This window comes from Oncorhynchus mykiss, chromosome 7 (assembly GCF_057628025.1).
Source record: "Oncorhynchus mykiss isolate SJ-2025 chromosome 7, ASM5762802v1, whole genome shotgun sequence".
Classification (NCBI taxonomy): domain Eukaryota; kingdom Metazoa; phylum Chordata; class Actinopteri; order Salmoniformes; family Salmonidae; genus Oncorhynchus; species Oncorhynchus mykiss.
The window spans coordinates 37,403,585-37,424,405 of NC_143028.1; the positions used below are offsets into that span (position 1 = coordinate 37,403,585).

The window sequence follows — 20,821 nt, forward strand, 5'->3', positions numbered from 1 at the left end:
CGGTTGCAACACTCACGATCAAGTTCTAAACTGGCTCTGGAAGCAACGTCAGCACAACAACTGTTCATCGGGAGCTTCATGAAATGGGTTTCCATGACCGAGCAGCCGCACAAAAGCCTAAGATCACCATAGGCAATATCAAATGTTGGCTTGAGTGGTGTAAAGCTCGCTGCAATTGGACTCTGGAGCAGTGGAAACACGTTCTCTGGAGTGATGAATCACACTTCACCATCTGGCAGCGATGGATGAATCTGGGTTGAGCTAAACACTACCTGCTCCAATGCTTGGTGCCAACTGTAAAGTTTGGTGGAGGAGGAATAACGGTCTGGGGCTATATTTAATGGCTCTGGCTAGGCCCCTTAGTTCCCCCCCTTAACAATGGCATTCTAGATTATTTTGTGCAACCAGCTAAAGTTGCAACAGTTTGGGGAAGGCCCTTTCCTGTTTCAGCATGACAATTCCCCATGCACAAAGCAAGGTCCATACAGAAATGCTTTGTTGAGATCGGTGTGGAAAAACTTGACTGGCCTGCACAGAGCCCACATCGAACACCATTGGGATGAATTGGAACACCGACTGTGAGCAAGGCCTAATCGCCCAACATCAGTGCCCGACCTCCCTAATGCTCATGTGGGCTGAATGGAAGCAAGTCCCTGCAGCAATGTTCCAACATCTAGTGGAAAGCCTTCCTATATTAATGCCCATGATTTTGAAGTGAAATGTTCGATGAGCACTTTTGGCCAAAATGATATCTAACCACTATCTTACTGGAGTGTTAAAAATGGGAGTTGTTTCAGAACAGTTTTGGTTCAAAGTTCTAACTTAAAATCCCATGTAAAATGTCCTTTGGTAGGCCTATCTACTGAACTATTAACAAACAGTAGATCATGTACTGAGCATCCAGCTGTCTGTTTGTGAGCTTTCGGCTGAACAACATTTGGGCATGGGTCTGACTGAGCACAATAAGACCTTTGGACCAACCACACCATTTTTTGTGTGAAGCTTACACAAATGGACAAGTGTCTCTATCAAAACACTTAACTGACAGAATCACATTTTTTGACAGACTGTAATTTGTAAAAGGACAGATTTATACACGATTTTTACATGATATGTATATGTAGAAAAACTGCCGTCAATTGTGCAGTGTGAACTGAGCTGACCCAGGAATACAATGTACAACCAACAAAAAAGGCACATCAACTCAACAACATCAAATCAATAAACCAATCCCAGTTGCATTATTAATGAACGTAGGTACCCAATCGGCACATGAATCTGAAATAGAATTTAAAAAATCAAATAAAAAACATATCAAAAATAAATAAATAAATATATATATGTTATTTTTCTTACCACTGACCAATCCCCTCCAAAATGCCAGGAGAACACAGGAAATAATGAGTTTCATGGTTACAGAAGAGAATAAGACAGACCAGTGCTGGATGGAAGCAGATCCAAGGACTTAATAATGTTTTTGACAATTCTGGAGTTCCTCTGGCTGGCGTGTTTTTACGAAATTGATTAGGCTAGACTAGAGCAAGGTGAACAATTAAGAAGCCTATAAAAAAAAAAAGATATATTGTGGTGTTTTTTTGGACGGGAAAAGCCAGAGTTACAAAATAAGTGTGAATGTAATGACTGCATCCCGTCCACCCACACGTGAACATTGAAGAGCTTAATCAAACAGAGGCGTTTACCCACAAAAAGACAACGAAGTACATGAATCATTAATGAAAGGTAGCGTCGATCAACTCAACCGAGAGTGCTACTCTATTTATGAGGCCCGGCAATACGCCTGATCACCACTGGACGTCAGTAGATTCCAGGTTGAAACTACAGTAGACTGTTTTTCCGTTGAAAAGTGAAACTATCAAGAAAACTTAGTTCAGACAGAAGTTTCTCAGACGGCGTGAAGGTAAATATATATTTATCTTAACATGCTTTAACGTTTCGGCTAATCAAATCATTGTGAATAAATGTGTTTGCAGATTTAAAAGAGATAATGTGAACTTTGATCGCTGTTTGGGCAATGCGCTTTGAGTTGTAACTTTCGCAGGAGATCGATTACATAAAACTTGCCAGGAATCCTCAGGCCACATTTCATTTTATGTGGCTCCTCCAAGCGAACTTGGAATGCGACAGTATAGCTTTCTCTCCAGCACAGCACACACGCAACCAATTGCATACCGACACTAGATATGAACTGCATAGGCTACAATCAATCGGCCACCAACAGGCCTAATGTAGCAGATGAATGTGATTTACACACGCGTTTATCACATGGTTTTTAATAACGTGACATCTGTAGTACTCTACATGTGTTTACAGAGCCTCCTATGACATAAGCGTGGAACAGGACTTTAGGATAAGTACAGAAGAGTATTAGGGCCAAGTGAAGAGGGGTGGGGGTGGGGGGGGGGGGGGGGGGGGTCATGCCCACCTGGGAAGTGAAAGTAATGAGAATAAATTATTGTTTCTGGTTAATTCTGAAGGGGAAATACATCCAAAACCTTCCTGATAATTGTGTCAATATATTCCAACCATAACTGTTTAGGCCCCTTGCTTTTTATTTTTTTTAGTAACGACATGCCACTGACTTTGAGTAAAGCCAGAGTGTCTATGTATGCAGATGACTCAACACTATACACGTCAGCTACTACAGTGACTGAAATGACTGCAACACTGAACAAAGAGCTGCAGTTAGTTAAAGAGTGGGTGACAAGGAATAAGTTAGCCCTAACTATTTCTAAAACTTAAAGCATTGTATTTGGAACAAAACACTCACTAAACCCTAAACCTCAACTAAATATTGTAATAAATAATGTGGAAATTGAGCAAATTGAGATTACTAAACTGCTTGGAGTAACTCTAGATTGTAAACTGTCATGGCCAAAACATATTGAGGCAGTAGTCCAGAACAGACTATGGGAGGCACAGTACGACAGAGAGCCATGACTACATGGAGCTCTACTCCACATCAAGTAACTGACGCAAGCAGTAAAATTAAATTTATAAAACAGATAAAAAAACACCTTATGGAACAGCGGGGACTGTGAAGCAACACAAACATTGGTGCACACACACACACACACACACACGATAACATACGCACTATACATACTGATAAGAGAATTATGTTCTCCAGGTACATCACCCAATTGAATTATATTACTCTGTCTGCAAACCAGAATGTGTAAGATCCAGGTCGAATGAAACAGACGGAGGCCCAGCTAAAATAGTCAAAAAGGTTTATTCACGGGACGTTCTAAAGTCAAGAATACAAATCAATTCATTTTATACTGACTTCTCACGCCCACCCATACACACAACCATACACACACACATGTCCTGCTACGCACACACTGTCTGTCTCACTACCCAGCCGACAGAGATCAGTGACCTTGTCCTTGAGACGTACTCCCCATTCTCTCCCAAATCTCTAGTCAGGTCGGCACCAAGCTCAGACAGTCTGTGTTTAAAATACAATAAAGACATATTGTTTTACCCTAATTCTGACTAGGACAACACATTTATTGATTATGATTTTAGACATTCTAATCAATTCCATACAATTATATGTTTCAGGGTGGAATTTTCTAATCATTCAATTAACAGACAATTCTCACCTATCACATACACATGGATTTAGTACTGTAGATATGTGGTAGTGGTGGAGTAGGGGCCTGAGGGCACACAGTGTGTTGTGAAATCTGTGATTGTATTGCAATGTTTTTAAAAATGGTATAAACTGCCTTAATTTTGCTGGACCCCAGGAAAGGGGATAAAAATAATAAAAACAAATTGAAGTACCAATCATTTTGGTATTACTTTAAACTGTTGGTCTAACTCAGTTCAGGAAGTAACCACTATTGCCAATTTTTTTGTGGAACGACTATGAGAAAGTCAGTTCTGGGGTCCATTCAGTTCGATTGAACGTTTTCTACATTGCATAATGGGTTGCACTGAAACACTTTTCCTCAAAATGTTTTTCAACGTTCTTGAAAAGGTTGCCTATGTTTGCTCCGTTTGGTGGGTGTGGCTTGAAACAATGAGTGACCAAAATGCACCTGTGCATTTTGAACCCACAGCCCAACCCCTTATTTTTCAACTGGTCATTCAGAAAGGCACTGTTTCCATTGAATTTAACATTGCATTACTGAACGCAGTTCTAGTGACTTTTCTACTCCAAAATAAATGAACATAAAATGATGGTGACGCCATTCAAATATAATTTTCCGCTACAAAAATTTGCCTCACAACATATTGGTCCTTTTATTCAGGCTGGTGTGTTAATTAGCAATAGCACCTGTAGCCCAACTAATGTAGCATAGTGGCTATAAATAAATAGGCTAAAGCATGGGGTTTCCCATCTGTATTTGTGCTAATCATTAGCTAGATTTGTCTTTAACCTTTATTTAACTAGGCAAGTCGGTTAAGAACAAATTCTTATTTACAATGACAGCCTACCCCGGCCAAAGCCAGACAACGCTGGGCCAATTGTGCGCCGCCCTATGGGACTCCCAATCACAGCCAGATGTGATGCAGACCTGGATTTGAACCAGGTACTGCAGTGACGCCGCTTGCACTGAGATGCAGTGTCTTAGACCCCCAGCTTTCTAGAAAATGTTGCCCCCCTTTCATCATGGGGGGGAACATAATTTGCCCCTCCCCCCATGCCCCTTATTAAGCTCCCCACAAAAATAGAATACGTTTTACTCATCAAGAAACAGTACATACAAAAAAACAGCTTACTGCTGTGCAATGTCAGGTGCATCCCTATCAATTATGACTAGGGTGGGCCAATTTCCTTTGTAGATTTTCTCAATTGAAATACAATTTAAAGTTGGTTCTGAGAGTATTCTTATAATGATTATTAGGTTGCATAAACATGAGTGCTCCCCCCCCCCCCCCCCCCCCCCCAATTTTTGGCATTCACTTTTTTTTCCTAAACATAACTAAGGAGGATAGGTTACTGCCGCTGGTCAGAGTCTGAGACGGGCATGCTTGAGCCTACTGCCTGAGGTTCAGAGAAACAGTCCTTCTCAAATTATGTAACCTAATATAAATAATTTAAAAAAAAGTTTATAATACTACCAAAGTTGTCTTTCACAAAATTGAGCCCAATATAACGGTTACCAATTATCCCTCATTTTGAGAAATACCGCTCACACGCGAGATGCACATCTCATTACTTCACAATAGAAACTCGCCATTTTGAAAAATATCCTTTTCTAAAAATTCTTATTCGTGCTTATGAATCTACTGTACTTCTTTATTTGTTACATGCTAGCTCACAGAATTAAGGGTTTGTTAAGAAGAGAGAGGAGAGAATAGGAGCTATCGCTCCTTTCTCCTTTCTCCTTGCACAACTTTTTTTCCCTTCACAAACAATGGCCTCTGAGGACCAGGCCATACCAAAAGCATAATTGGTGGCAGGGGGGATCCAATCGTTAAAATGTGGAATTAAGTAGAACTGTGTGTAAAGCCACAGAAAGCCAGTAACTATGGTGGGATTTTTTTGGTAATATTGAGGGGGTATTATTGAGGGGTAATAAAGTCAAAATATTTTGAGAATGAAGTCCAAATTTTTAAGTATACCTTTTGAGAATAAAGTCGCAGTTATATTTCAAGATGAAAGTTGAAATGCCTTGTGAAATTCTACTTTAGCATTCATTGGCTTTAGTTAAAAGGTTTCCAAAGACAAAACCAACCTGGACAAAGGGGTAGACGTAACATAGTAAATGTAAATCCGGGCCTCGCCCATTAGTTTGATATGTTTCGTATAGTATGTATGAATTTGTGAATCTCATCATATGATATGTTACAAATTGCAATTCGTATGATATGTTACGAATTTCAATTTGGTGTGGCTAGGGATTATGTTTAAGGTTAGGAGTGAGGTTAAAGGGTTAAGGTTAGGGAAGGGTTAGCTAACATGCTAAGTAGTTGCAGAATAGCTAGTAAGTAGTTGCTAAGTTGCTAATTAGCTAAAATGTTAGTTGTCCATGATGAGATCCGAACACGCAACGTTTGGGTTGCTAGACGTTTGCGTTATACTCCCACCAATACACCCCAACCAATTTTGCTTAAGTAACCTTCTGTCTTATGTAACCATACCAAACGTACCGTAACATATCATACTAATTTGAGTGTCTTGGATTTACATTTACTATGTCACGTCTAGTCTATGAAGCCAGACTGACAAAACATACAGTAATGGCTAAAGCATCTATGCAGCCATTTATTGCAATACCACACGGTTTCACTTTGTCAAATGAGTCGATATGCCATATCGACGAGCTTCACGCCTTGAGAATTGAGTGATCAGCTTGATTGTAGCTCTTTCGCATAGTGTCTCGTGTTACTACAAAACCTCTCTGAATTTCATGGAGATGCAGCCATCTTTCGTCTTGCATTTATCTATTACCGTTGATTTCACTTTGCACAAACTCCAATACCACATCCATGTCTGTGTGGTTCTTCCTTCTGAAAAGACCCGGTCTGTGACAAAACCTCTTTGAGGTCCTAATACTTACACTAATATGGTTATTACGTGCTAAAAGAGCAAGGATGTCCTTGTTACTAAAGCCAATTCTAAAGTATAGTTAGTTGTTCATTAGTTATAATTATTGTTATGTCATTCTTACAGACTTTGGCTTGAACTTTCTCACCGTCTTCTGATGTTTGGTAATGATATATTTAAGCAATAAGGCCCGAGGAGGTGTGGTATATGGCCAATATACCACGGCTAAGGGCTGTTCGTAGCACAATGCAACGCCAACATAGTGCCTGCACATATTGGCCTTATACCACAAACCCTTGAGGTGTCTTATTGCTATTATAAACCGGTTACCAGCGTAATTAGAGCAGTAAAAATACATATTTTGTCATACCCATGGTATACGGTCGGATATACCACAGCTGTCAGCCAATCAGCATTCAGGGCTCGAACCACCCAATTGATATATATATTTTTTTACTTCAAACCTCCTTCATAGGATGTGTGCTGCTAAAATGACAGAAGGGAGCGTGCATGTGGAATCCTGCAAGGCCCCTATGTTTTACAGACAAGCTGAACCGGCCACAGGTGAAGTACATCTGTCTGTCCTGCTTCTGCACGGCATCCGTTTCTCATCTGAGAACTGGCTAAATATAGGAACACTGGAGACATTGGCCAAAGCTGGCTGTCGTGCAGTGGCCATCGACCTACCAGGTGAGCTTCGGTTGTAAATAGTAGTAAGTGAGAATGTGTTACTCAATTGATCTCTGACCTGTAACACCACCTCTCTCTTTCTCTCCCCTCCCCCCGCCCCCAGGTTTTGGCCAATCTAAGTCAGCAGTAGCCCCCTCTGCTGTAGGAGAGCTGGCCCCTGGTGGGTTCCTGAAGCAGGTGTGTGAGGCACTGGGGATGGGGCCAGTGGTTGTGGTCAGTCCCTCCCTGAGTGGCATGTACTCCCTGCCCTTCCTCTTCCAGCACGAGGCTCTGGTCCGGGCTTACATCCCGGTGGCTCCCATCTGCACTGAGAAATTCACAGCAGAACAGTACAGCAGCATACAGGTGTGTGTGTGTGTGTGTGTGTGTGTGTGTGTTGAGGGATTATGGCTCTCTGCTCTTTCGTTTCTCTTCTGTGGTTGGTTTCTCTTCTGTGGTTGGTTTCTCTTCTGTGGTTAGTTGCAAACATTGACTTTGCCTCTATGAAACATGCCTTGTGTTCCGGTGCTCTGTGTGACTTTAGTCAGGATTCAATCCGAACGCGGGTTGCAGACAATGCCGCTTTCAAAGGCAATTTCCTTCAGTAGCTGCGTCGTATACAACCCGCGCTCAGCTTGAATCGCTGCCATTGTATGTGACACCGGGTAACATTTGAGCTAACCACCTCCACTTTCATTCCAGACTCCATCTTTGATTGTCTATGGAGACCAGGATGCTCAGCTTGGAGAGGTTTCTCTGAACAACCTGAGGAGCCTGGCTAATCACAAGGTTGCGGTGATGAAAGGAGCAGGACATCCGTGCTACCTGGACGACCCGCCCACGTGGCACAGAGCTCTCACTGACTTTCTCAATACGTTGTGATGTTGTTCAGTGTCTTTGGGATATCTGTCCATGGATGCAGCACTATACGGCCATTCTTAATCCAACACTCCCAGCATTTAGTTATATAAACCAAATTGATACTGTATGTTTGTTAATTTGTCAAAAGCTAGTTTAGATTATAATTTTTTTAAATCAAAGACTAGCGTGTGGTGTTTTGGAGACCTGTAACTGTGGTTCAGTACAATGCTCTTGCTGATATACTGTACTTGTACTGTGTGTGTGTGTGTGGCCTATACAGGATGTATGTACCTGACATGAGTCCTGGTATTACAAATGCAAAAACAAACACCACACAATGAAATGAAGTGAAAAATATGAACATTATTTAATAACTGATTCTCTGTAATAAACAATTTGAAAATATTTTACAAGGAGTCACAGACACAATATTTTACAAATTTTGCCCTCTTCTTCTTCTTCTTTTTTTTTAGCTTCATCAGTACAAAAGAATGGAGCGATGTGGACCAATGCCCAGAGAGAGGGAGCTAAATCTTCCACGCACACACATACACTCACACACACCAAAAATCAAATCAAAAACGGTTGATTTCAGATCTCAAACTTATCTTCACTTTATTCCTATTTTTTACTTCACTTAAAATTTGACAGATTTTACTATTTTTTTTTCTTTTTTGATATATATATATATATTTTACACATTTGGCAAACATGGTCACATAGCACCAGACTACAGAATCACATACGCGTCTTTCCCACAGAGACGCACCTACACGGACACAGCAAGGGTAAGGAAGGGCAGGGGAGGAGCCACGTGAAGACCCTCCCTTTGAGGCTGGCCGTAAAGTACACCACTTCCTCTCACCCCAAGCTGTTCCTATTTTTTTTATTTTTTTGTGGGGGGGGGGGGGGGGGGGCAAAAAGTAAATTTTGCAAACCACAGACCTGTGTCCCTCAGCACACTCTTGTGTCCACTTCTGGGACACACAGACATACTCATGATTCTTTGACCTTCTGTTTGAAACGGTCCCATGCTGATCTGTGGAGACCCCACTCCCTGAGCTAGCCTCTGACATCCCACAAGGGGGAATAAACATCCTTGGCTTACTTCAGTCTAGAGCTGAACATCCCCAATCTGTGCATGTGTAGGTATAACTGTTAGTGTTACATATGAATGTTGCGATCTACAGAGGGACAAACAATTGCTGTGATAGAATACAATAGAACTACAAGAGTCATTTCTAAAATGGTGAACCCATACATTGAAAGGAGTCAATTACAGATTCAGAATATCTTTTTTTTTGGCTCAGTCTTTCATTGAGATAATGATGGAATTACCTAACATTTGTCTTGCCAAAAATGATATTGTTCACTGTACAATACATTATGTGCGTATTTATGGTTACACAGTAAAGGAGGTTTTGGGGTTTAGGATGTGTCCACGTTAACAAACTGAGACAGCGAGGAGAAGTGGAGGGATTTCAGAGTCAACACAGATTCAGAGTTAAATATAAACTATGAAAGCCCTCCACTCCAACCAGGAATCAAAGCGGCATGTGCACAAGAAACTCGCATCCTTTTATATAGACAAACAGACACATGAAAATCGAAACCCCTTCAAATTCAGAGCTCAACACTCTGGATTGGGAAAAGTCTTCAGAGAAAAGTAAATATTTGAGAGACTCTGTGTGTGTGTGTGTGCGTGTGCGTGTGTGAGAGAAAGAGAGAGAACACTGAATTGGCGCTTGATAGAACACTAAGGCATTGAGAGAGGCTTTGTCACTATGTTGCCTTAGAAACAGAAAAACACTGACATATTAAACATTCTTTTGAACACCTCTGTGAATGCAGCTCCCTCATGACAACATATTGAGAAAACCGGTCAGAAGAAAATGGATTGGATCATTTTTTAACTCCATAACTACGTCTGATATAACACTTCTTCCGTTGGAATTGGAACAACAAACAGCTACGCTACCACAACTGTCATTCCCCGTCCCCTCAACCCAGTTTTAAAGACATTCACTTTGAGGGTTAACACAAACATACACCCATACACAAACACAAACGCACATATGGTTCAGGCAGAAATGCAACGATAGCAGTCAGGTGGCTCTGTAAAGGTAGATCTGTGGCCAGTTAAGTTGCTTTATACTGATGGTGTAGCTTTATAGATGGCCCTGTAAATGTACTGTACAGCACCGTTACATGGTGGCAATCAGTTAGCCCTGGTACGGTACAGCAGCTAATAGCCACAGCCAATTTGGATGTCTACATTAAGATGCAATATCCTCCTAGTCAATATGGTGTATAAAGCTACTGTAGATAGATAGCCAATAGACTGGCTCTATAAAAATCTTGTAGCTCCACAGCCATTAGGGTGGCTGTTCTATAAAGGTACTGCACAGTAGCTCTATAGCCAATGCTTTCCAAAACAGTGCACCAAGGCACTATGACAACAGAGAGTGGCTCCTAAACATGGGAGTTTAATGACATTTCACTTCAAATTGATCAGAATGACATGGATTACACACCCTGACTGCAGTTCAGTCGTCACCATAAGTAGTAGTGACCTCTGCTCTATTTCTTTATACGGGAAATGTTAAGCCCCAATCTCCCAGCAGCAAATGGTCTGAAGTTAAACAGCATCTGTCAAAGGTAATTCAAGCTAAGGTCTGCTAAAACCCACCCGCATCTAAAATGAGGTGCTCATAGGCCAGTCGGAATAGATATTTGTTTATCTGCTGTGGTGGCAACAGTTTATAAGCGCATACAAATACAGTCCTAGGAACATTAGCGGACATGGTGGAGCGGCTGTATGAGGATTGGCAGAGGGGTTAGCTGTCACTGGGGTCCTACATCATCCATCTGTAGCAGATGTCAGAATGTCCATTGATCAGAAAGGATAGTACTGTATTATACACCACCTACAGCAATGAAGCCGAAACGATCTGACTTTTCAGAGGCTAAATACCGATACCTAATAAACAGGAGTAGGCAAGTATTCCTTCTTTTTTTTTTTGCAAGGGAAAAGTTAGAAGTGGCTTTGTCCGATTCGGACACATAATTACCTATTCATTACCTAATATTAGTCAACTATGATGATCAAAGACGTCAGATGTTATTCTTTGTAAGACTACTATTTGATAGAATAGTTCCATATTACCATTTGTTACAATGATTATATACACAGTACCGTGCTTCCAGGGGCAGAAAAAGTTCTAACTTCAAGTGAAGAACAGTAGAGGACCCACAAGAAGAATCGGTATTCAGCCGCTGTCAGTTCAAACCTCAGTTATTTCTACCACTATTTCTGCAGCTTCCGTTTCTGCTTTTTTCCGCTCACTAATTTGGCTATACAAATAAGACCACATGAAAAGTCTAGCTCATCTTGGCAAGAAGTAGATATAGTGCATAAATAAATTCATGTAACACCTAACAACTTCCATTGCAAATAATACTCTAATATATGGTTTGAATACGCATCACTTCAACAGTTTATAATTGTATGTTTTTGTATACTTGAAAGCTATTTTTTCCCCCTTCATTTTCTTGTTACAGTCACTATAAATGGCTGAATGGTACGCACAGTAGCCCCCTATGAGAGACAAATGACAGAGTGGTGAGACTCTGAGCAGACCAGAGATGAATGAGAGTGATGGAGGCAATGTCTCCTCATCCCGTCTTGACTAACAGAGGCGGAAACGGACAACCTAAACTCTGCTGTAATCCATGACGGCTGGAGCTCTGTGGCGTGGCATCCGACTTGCCTTTTCACTTCTCACTTGTCCTGCTGATGTGGGCGGGACCTTTTCTATTCTTGACAGCCTCTTGCGATTGTCGTGGTTGGAACACCACCTAAATAACTTCAAATGGATGTGACGGTAGGTAACTCGCCGAGGACAATAAAGGTCCTGCAACCGTCAATTAGAGACAACAATAGAAGCTAGCTGGGTACAGTAGTGCGGTACTCAGGGCTTCCGAGTTGCAGGTGGCAGAAAGTCTCATTATTACCTATGACTGGAGCAGGGTCGGGGCATAGAGGGTAGGAGAGGGCGGCGGCTTTAGGATGGACAAAGCTGGTGGGAGCAGACGAGAGGAAAATTAAAGTAGGAGGGGCAGAATATGGGTGCTGGCGATTGGATAGAGCAGGACGAGCTGAATCGTGAGCAGGGTCTGGAAGGAGGGGCGGAAGGAGTGGCCGCTCCCGCAGTCAGATGTGTTCTCCTGGAGAGGAAAGGAGACACGTTTAGAGTGATATAGTGAAATTGTTGAAAATACCACATTAATTTTCACAGCGTCTTTGTGAAAATAGGGTCTGTGCGCATGATTATTCTAGTGTCTGTGTACACAGGTGCTGAGTTGTACGCTCAGTTGTAAGTCTTACAGCGAGATTGTAGTCGTAGCACACAGTTGGCCCTTTTCGATACCTCGCTGCACTCATATCCTCACATGATGGGTTATCATCCTTGACTGGAAGAGGCGTGGCTAAGGAATGACTCACTACCTACATGCATACTGTATAGTCACTCTCAAGTCTCCATAGCTTCCTCTCCCACTTACACAGGTTTATGCCACGAGCAAAAACATTTAACTCAAAGAGTAACGCAACATGCAAAAATGTACATGGGTTGACATTAACACCAGTGAGTTGAATGTGAAAAACAGCCACTGTTATTCACGAGTCCGTAAAGAGAGACAAATGAAAGGAGAAGATTCCCAACAGCAGGTGCGTTGGTAACAATGACTGTATATATGAGCAGACAAAGCCATCGATCACGTGACACCTTTCATTCCCATGTGAAGACTCAATAGCGCATTTAAGACACATGAGGTCGGTTAACACGGAGAGATAACATGTACAGTTTGAGCTACTCCAGGGAGTAACGTTGCAGGCCAGCTCAGTGCTGCCCCCTCTCATTGAGTAACTCAAGTTGAAGGCCGACCGGGGTACTGCAGGCTGCCATCAGCGACTACATTGAACAACAATATAAACGCAATATAAACACATGTGAAGTGTCGGTCCCATGTTTCATGAGCTGAAATAAAACATCCCAGAAATGTTTCATGAGCACAAAAACTTATTTCTCTAAAATTTTGTCACAAATGTGTTTACATTGTTTACATGTTAGTGAGAATTCATTTTAATTGACTGATTTCCTTATATGAATTGTAACTCAGTAAAATCATTGAAATTGTTGCACCTTTATATTCTTGTTCAGGATAAATTATCCTTATAATATGATATATTATTAAAACTTCTTGTGTGCGATTAAAAAAAAAAAAATAGGACATACATTAGAAGCAATTATTGGTACTCTGATTGTCTTCAAAACATTTTTGGATTTACAAAAATATTTTTCCATTCACTATAATTGGGGATTCTGTTTTCTGCTAACAATGTGCAGTACCGCGGTCGGCCTTGAATTTCCGTGGCTTCAAAGAGAGGGGGCAGTCGTTCTCCCCTGATTGGTAAGGATACACTCTGTCTCCGCTTGGGACAGTTTCTCCAACTCGCAGGTGTTGCAGGGCATCTTCTCTGCTACCACAAACAGCAGGTTGGTGTTGTTTAACCTCTTGGCATGGATCAGCCTACAGAGAGAGAGCGAGACAGTGTCAACAACAAACTCTTCTTATATGACCAGCTTGTTAACTGTTGGATCAGCTCTAGCCTCATTTACTTAATGATGCTTCTATTTCATTAGTTCTGATAGCATTTCACACACTTTTAGATGAATTAAGGACTATTACCGAACTTTGTGTTCCGTGAATCATGTTTGTGTATGAGTTGTTAGTGTATAGTGAAGTCACCTGGAGCAGTTGCCACAGTCCTGCAGGATGTCATAGGAACTGTTGATGTTGGTGAAGTAGAACTGAGTCTGTATCGTCACACAGCTGGTCTCTCTGGAGTCCATCCCCTCTGCCTCCACCTCATCTACAACTCGCAGACAAAGACAAACACGTTTGTATTTGTATTTTTTTAAAGCAACAACAATACAACACAAAAACAATACAAGTGGCTGCTAAACACAAATGGCCGCTCCCATCAGTGGGCGCGCTCGCCCCCACCAGATGCAGTTGAAGTCGGAGGTTTACTTAGCCAAATACATTTAAACTCAGTTTTACACAATTCCTGACATTTAATCCTAGTAAAAATTCCCTGTCTTAGGTCAGTTAGGATCACCACTTTATTTTATGAATGTGAAATGTCAGAAGAGTAGTGCCTCCTTGCTCGCACACACTTTTTTCAGTTCTACCAATACATTTTCTATAGGATTGAGGTCAGGGCTCTGTGATGGACACTCCAGTACCTCGACTTTGTTGTCCTTAAGCCATTTTGCCACAACTTTGGAAGTATGCTTGGGGTCATTGTCCATTTGGGAGACCCATTTGCGACCAAGCTTTAACTTCCTGACTGATGTCTTGAGATGTTGCTTCAATATATCCACATAATTTTCCGTCCTCATGATGCCATCTATTTTGTGAAGTGCACCAGTCCCTCCTGCAGCAATGCACCCCCACAACATGATGCTGCCACCCCCGTGCTTCACGGTTGGGATGGTGTTCTTCAGCTTGTGAGCCTCCCCTTTTCCCTCCAAACATAACAATGGTCATTATGGCCAAACAATTCTATTTTTGTTTCATCAGACCAGAGGACATTTCTTCAAAAAGTACAATCTTTGTCCCCATGTGCAGTTGCAAACCGTAATCTGTCTTTTTTATGGCGGTTTTGGAACAGTGGCTTCTCCCTTGCTGAGCGGCCTTTCAGGTTATGTCAATATAGGACTCGTTTTACTGTGGATATAGTTACTTTTGTACCTGTTTCCTCCAGCATCTTCAGAAGGTCCTTTGCTGTTGTTCTGGGATTGATTTGCACTTTTCGCACCAAAGTACATTCATCTCTAGGAGACAGAACGTGTCTCCTTCCTGAGTGGTATGACAGCTGTGTGGTCCCATGGTGTTTATACTTGTGTACTATTGTTTGTACAGATGAATGTGGTACCTTCAGGCATTTGGAAATTGCTCCCAAGGATGAACCAGACTTGTGGAGGTCTACAATTTTTTTTTCTGAGGTCTTGGCTGATTTCTTTTGATTTTCCCGTGATGTCAATCAAAGAGGCACTGAGTTTGAAGGTAGATCTTGAAATACATCCACAGGTACACCTCCAATTGACTCAAATGATGTCAATTAGCCTATCAGAAGCTGCTAAAGCCATGACATAATTTTCTGGAATTTTGCATGCTGTTTAAAGGCACAGTCAACTTAGTGTATGTGAACTTCTGACCCACTGGAATTGTGAAACAGTGAATGATAAGTGAAATAATCTGTCTGTAAACAATTGTTGGAAAAATTACTTGTGTCATGCACAAAGTAGATGTCCTCACCGACTTGCCAAAACTATAGTTTGTTAACAAGAAATGTGTGGTGTGGTTGAAAAAACGAGTTTTAATGACACCAACCTAAGTGTATGTAAACATCCAAATTCAACTGTATGTCACTAGTACAGTCTAGTGTTGCAGTCGCTTTCCATTTTAAAGAAACATATATGACAGTGATATAACTCTTCAAAAGTGTAGGGTAAACACACAGAGCACAGAATATCTCTGCTTTGTACCCACCTGTGACAAACCAGCTGTGGTAAGCCATTCCACAGAGCAGCTGCTGGAATAGGGACCTGGGGCAGAAACATTTTTATTTAGTCTTTATTTTGACAGGCAAAACATACTGAGACCTCGGCCTCTTTTCCAAGTGTACAATACAATTTAAATATACACATTAAACATGTATTTTCTTTGATCATGGTTTTAAGGATGCATGTTTGTGGCTTTGTTTTAGCAGTGTGTGTTTCAGGCCATAGTACTTTTGTGTTCTCTGGTCTTACCAGGCAGCTGCTGATGTCCACCAGGCCAGGTTCACAAAGTCGGCAATGGTGGGCTGACCACACCGAGAGGAAAACAGGGGAAGCATTACCACCGGAACACATTGAGTGTTCACAATTGAATAATTTGCTAGCCTTCAAGCTGTCGCCCGTTCTTCAGTCATTCACTAGGGCTACAGCCATGTCTTTCACCCGTTGTCCTTACCACAAACACGCCTCTTGGCGCAGCCCCGGTGTTGCTGCTCGGCACGGGGTCACACACAGACTGGTAGTCAAAGGACTGCTTCCGGTTGTAAAAGGAGTTGTTGTAGAGAGCATGCATCAGGTAGGGGTCCACCTCACTGAAGAACATGCCAATCTGTAGAAGAGGGAATACAGGGTCATACAACATGCAGCTACGGTATATCACAAAAGTGAGTACACCCCTCACGTTTTTGTAAATATTTGAGTATATCTTTTCATGTGACGACACTGAAGAAAGGACACTTTGCTACAATGTAAAGTCGCGAGTGTGCAGCTTGTATAACAGTGTACATTTGCTGTCCCCTCAAAATAACGCAACACACAGCCGTTAATGTCTAAACCGCTGGCAACAAAAGTGAGTACACCCCTAAGTGAAATTGTCCAAATTGGGCCCAATTAGCCATTTTCCCTCCCCGGTGTCATGTGACTCGTTAGTGTTACAAGAGAGCAGGTGTGTTAAATTTGGTGTCATCGCTCTCACACTCCCTCATTCTGACTGGTCACTGGAAGTTCAACATGGCACCTCATGGCAAAGAACTCTGAGGATCTGAAAAAAAGAATTGTTGCTCTACATAAAGATGGCCTGGGCTATAAGAAGATTGCCAAGACCCTGAAACTGAGCTGCAGCACGGTGGCCAAGACCATACAGCGGTTTAACTGGACAGGTTCCACTCAGAACAGGCCTCGCCATGGTCGACCAAAGAAGTTGAGTGCACGTGCTCATCATCATATCCAAAGGTTGTCTTTGGGAAATAGACGAATGAGTGCTGCCAGCATTGCTGCAGAGGTTGAAGGGGTGGGGGGTCAGCCTGTCAGTGCTCAGACCATACGCGTACACTGCATCAAATTGGTATGCATGGCTGTCGTCCCAGAAGGAAGCCTCTTCTAAAGATGATGCACAAGAAAGCCCGCAAACAGTTTGCTGAAGACAAGCAGACTAAGGACATGGATTACTGGAACCATGTCCTGTGGTCTGATGAGACCAAGATAAACTTATTTGGTTCAGATGGTGTCAAGCGTGTGTGGCGGCAACCATTTGAGGAGTACAAAGACAAGTGTATCTTGCCTACAGTCAAGCATGGTGGTGGGAGTGTCATGGTCTGGGGCTGCATGAGTGCTGCCGGCACTGTGGAGCTACAGTTCATTGAGGGAGCTACAGTTCATTGAGGGAGCTACAGTTCATTGAGGGAGCTACAGTTCATTGAGGGAACCATGAATGCCAACCTGTACTGTGACATACTGAAGCAGAGCATGATCCCCTCCCTTCAGAGACTGGGCCGCAGGGCAGTATTCCAACATGAAAACGACCCCAAACACACCTCCAAGACGACCACTGCCTTGCTAAAGAAGCTGAGGGTAAAGGTGATGGACTGGCCAAGCATGTCTCCAGACCTAAACCCTATTGAGCATCTGTGGGGCATCCTCAAACGGAAGGTGGAGGAGTGCAAGGTCTCTAACATCCACCAGCTCTGTGATGTCGTCATGGAGGAGTGGAAGAGGACTCCAGTGGCAACCTGTGAAGCTCTGGTGAACTCCATGCCCAAGAGGGTTAAGGCAGTGCGGGAAAATGATGGTGGTCACACAAAATATTGACACTTTGGGACCAATTTGGACATTTTCACTTAGGGGTGTACTCACTTCTGTTGCCAGCGGTTTAGACATTAATGGCTGTGTGTTGAGATATTTTGAGGGGACAGCAAATGTACACGGTTATACAAGCTGTACACTCGCTACTTTACATTGTAGCAAAGTTTCATTTCTTCAGTGTTGTCACATGAAAAGATATACTCAAATATTTACAAAAATTGTGAGGGGTGTACTCACTTTTGTGATATACAGTGCCTTGCGAAAGTATTCGGCCCCCTTGAACTTTGCGACCTTTTGCCACATTTCAGGCTTCAACATAAAGATTTAAAACTGTATTTTTTTGTGAAGAATCAACAACAAGTGGGACACAATCATGAAGTGGAACGACATTTATTGGATATTTCAAACTTTTTTAACAAATCCAAAACTGAAAAATTGGGCGTGCAAAATTATTCAGCCCCTTTACTTTCAGTGCAGCAAACTCTCTCCAGAAGTTCAGTGAGGATCTCTGAATGATACAATGTTGACCTAAATGACTAATGATGATAAATACAATCCACCTGTGTATAATCAAGTCTCTGTATAAATGCACCTGCACTGTGATAGTCTCAGAGGTCCGTTAAAAGCGCAGAGAGCATCATGAAGAACAAGGAACACACCAGGCAGGTCCGAGATACTGTTGTGAAGAAGTTTAAAGCCGGATTTGGATACAAAAATATTTCCCAAGCTTTAAACATCCCAAGGAGCACTGTGCAAGCGATAATATTGAAATGGAAGAAGTATCAGACCACTGCAAATCTGCCAAGACCTGGCCGTCCCTCTAAACTTTCAGCTCAAACAAGGAGAAGACTGATCAGAGATGCAGCCAAGAGGCCCATGATCACTCTGGATGAACTGCAGAGATCTACAGCTGAGGTGGGAGACTCTGTCCATAGGACAACAATCAGTCGTATATTGCACAAATCTGGCCTTTATGGAAGAGTGGCAAGAAGAAAGCCATTTCTTAAAGATATCCATAAAAAGTGTTGTTTAAAGTTTGCCACAAGCCACCTGGGAGACACACCAAACATGTGGAAGAAGGTGCTCTGGTCAGATGAAACCAAAATTGAACTTTTTGGCAACAATGCAAAACGTTATGTTTGGCGTAAAAGCAACACAGCTGAACACACCATCCCCACTGTCAAACATGGTGGTGGCAGCATCATGGTTTGGGCCTGCTTTTCTTCAGCAGGGACAGGGAAGATGGTTAAAATTGATGGATGGAGCCAAATACAGGACCATTCTGGAAGAAAACCTGATGGAGTCTGCAAAAGACCTGAGACTGGGACGGAGATTTGTCTTCCAACAAGACAATGATCCAAAACATAAAGCAAAATCTACAATGGAATGGTTCAAAAATAAACATATCCAGGTGTTAGAATGGCCAAGTCAAAGTCCAGACCTGAATCCAATCGAGAATCTGTGGAAAGAACTGAAAACTGCTGTTCACAAATGCTCTCCATCCAACCTCACTGAGCTCGAGCTGTTTTGCAAGGAGGAATGGGAAAAAATGTCAGTCTCTCGATGTGCAAAACTGATAGAGACATACCCCAAGCGACTTACAGCTGTAATCACAGCAAAAGGTGGCGCTACAAAGTATTAACTTAAGGGGGCTGAATAATTTTGCATGCCCAATTTTTCAGTTTTTGATTTGTTAAAAAAGTTTGAAATATCCAATAAATGTCGTTCCACTTCATGATTGTGTCCCACTTGTTGTTGATTCTTCACAAAAAAATACAGTTTTATATCTTTATGTTTGAAGCCTGAAATGTGGCAAAAGGTCGCAAAGTTCAAGGGGGCCGAATACTTTCGCAAGGCACTGTACGGTAGGTAGGTCAAGGATAGACTTGCTTCAATAAAGCTCTGTATTAAACTGTCAGAACATGTCACCTTGTTCCAGTAGTCCTTCTGATTGGACATGATCAGGAAACCACCGTCATCCACCAGGTAACACAGCAGGTCCTGCAGATAGAGGCACAGATGGACAACAATGACGACCCCTCCCTCCCCCACTGGAAGTCTGTTTAACTCAAAACGATATCTGAGTTTCAAGCATATTCTACCATTGAAAGCGTGATATTAACATTATTTCTAATCTTACTTCGCTGTTGGCGTCACAGTCCATCTCACAGCCACTGGTCGGTCCACACTGCCAAGAACAAATAATCATCAAGGATCGGCAAATTTTTTGGATTTCATATGTTTTTTGTGTGTGTTCAATTCCTGCTTGTCCTTATGTTTGTTACCGTTTGTTGGACTTGGCGGTTGTCACTTGTTGGACTTGTTTGGTTGCTAGCCAGGATCTTGAATTTGTCCACCCAGGCCTCAAGATCCAGCTTTACTCCAACCACTAGTCATACACAGAGGGAGAGACATTGAGATATTCCTAAAGACATGAGAGAGAAGGGTGGAGAGAGAGAGAGAGAGAAACATTTTCCTCCTACTGTTTCCCTCCAAATTCCAACTATGCCTGCAGTTGAGTAACAAACCATACTACTCATCATGTCTCCACCAATGCTAATGAACCCTTTCCTCCTAGAGTCCCAGAGTCCCGTGTGCGGGGGGAGCGCCGACGGCCCACCTGCAGGTTTGATTGTCTTCCCTCCCACTGTGATCTCCACTGCAGTGCTGACCAGGATCCCTATGGTGTCGTTCTCTGGATTCAGCAGCTCATCATTCACTGTATGGGAAGAGGAGAAGGAGGAAGAGGAGGAGCAAGAGGAAGCACACAGAGGAGACAGGAGGGATAGAGGAAGAGGAGGAGCAAGAGGAAGCACACAGAGGAGACAGGATGGATAGAGGAAGAGGAGGAGGAGGAAGAGCAAGACGAAGCACACAGAGGCGACAGGAAGGATAGAGGAAGAGGAGGAGGAGGAGCAAGAGGAAGCACACAGAGGAGACAGGATGGATAGAGGAGGAGGAGGAGACACAGAGGAGGCAGGAAGGGATGGAGAGAACAACAAACAAGTCAACATAAACAGATCCCATAAGGATTTTAGTAGTAGCGCCTGGGTGG

General features: G+C 42.4%; 3 protein-coding genes across 6 annotated transcripts in view; 1 reads left to right on the forward strand and 2 right to left on the reverse strand.

The window, feature by feature from the left end:
• LOC110527807 (hepatocyte growth factor-like protein) overlaps positions 1–1,752 on the reverse strand; it is a 26,146-nt gene extending 24,394 nt beyond the window's left edge. Inside the window, exon 1 of the mRNA XM_036983284.2 lies at positions 1,357–1,752. Coding sequence (XP_036839179.2) covers positions 1,357–1,411 — 55 coding nt within the window. The 5' untranslated portion in view covers positions 1,412–1,752. The remainder of the gene's footprint in view (positions 1–1,356) is intronic.
• abhd14b (abhydrolase domain containing 14B) lies at positions 1,631–8,461 on the forward strand. The gene is made up of 4 exons (XM_021609332.3): positions 1,631–1,918; positions 7,002–7,216; positions 7,320–7,561; positions 7,898–8,461. The coding sequence occupies exons 2-4, from the start codon at positions 7,003–7,005 to the stop codon at positions 8,075–8,077; spliced, it is 636 nt and encodes a 211-aa protein (XP_021465007.2). The 5' UTR covers positions 1,631–1,918; position 7,002; the 3' UTR covers positions 8,078–8,461.
• LOC110527806 (voltage-dependent calcium channel subunit alpha-2/delta-2) overlaps positions 8,400–20,821 on the reverse strand; it is a 325,465-nt gene continuing 313,043 nt past the window's right edge. For 3 of the 4 annotated variants that reach the window (XR_016497237.1, XM_036983281.2, XM_090240879.1), the window contains 11 exons: positions 20,387–20,485; positions 20,052–20,155; positions 19,907–19,954; positions 19,696–19,767; positions 16,142–16,294; positions 15,940–15,992; positions 15,677–15,732; positions 13,868–13,991; positions 13,539–13,648; positions 12,444–12,529; positions 8,400–12,283 (listed from right to left, as the gene is read on the reverse strand). Coding sequence is in view for 2 of the 4 variants with exons in the window: in XM_036983281.2 (XP_036839176.1) it covers positions 12,161–12,283; positions 12,444–12,529; positions 13,539–13,648; positions 13,868–13,991; positions 15,677–15,732; positions 15,940–15,992; positions 16,142–16,294; positions 19,696–19,767; positions 19,907–19,954; positions 20,052–20,155; positions 20,387–20,485 (1,028 nt within the window). In the remaining 2 variants the exon portion in view is untranslated. The remainder of the gene's footprint in view (positions 12,284–12,443; positions 12,530–13,538; positions 13,649–13,867; positions 13,992–15,676; positions 15,733–15,939; positions 15,993–16,141; positions 16,295–19,695; positions 19,768–19,906; positions 19,955–20,051; positions 20,156–20,386; positions 20,486–20,821) is intronic. The other variant, XR_016497236.1, reaches the window with a different exon arrangement.

Bases quoted from the DNA above. Each gene is read 5' to 3' on its own strand.
- abhd14b (XM_021609332.3), top strand. From the start codon at position 7,003: ATGTGTGCTGCTAAAATGACAGAAGGGAGCGTGCATGTGGAATCCTGC. The intron at 7,217-7,319 runs GTGAGCTTCGGT...CCCCGCCCCCAG, and splicing joins AGTGGCCATCGACCTACCAG to GTTTTGGCCAATCTAAGTCA. The intron at 7,562-7,897 runs GTGTGTGTGTGT...CTTTCATTCCAG, and splicing joins AACAGTACAGCAGCATACAG to ACTCCATCTTTGATTGTCTA.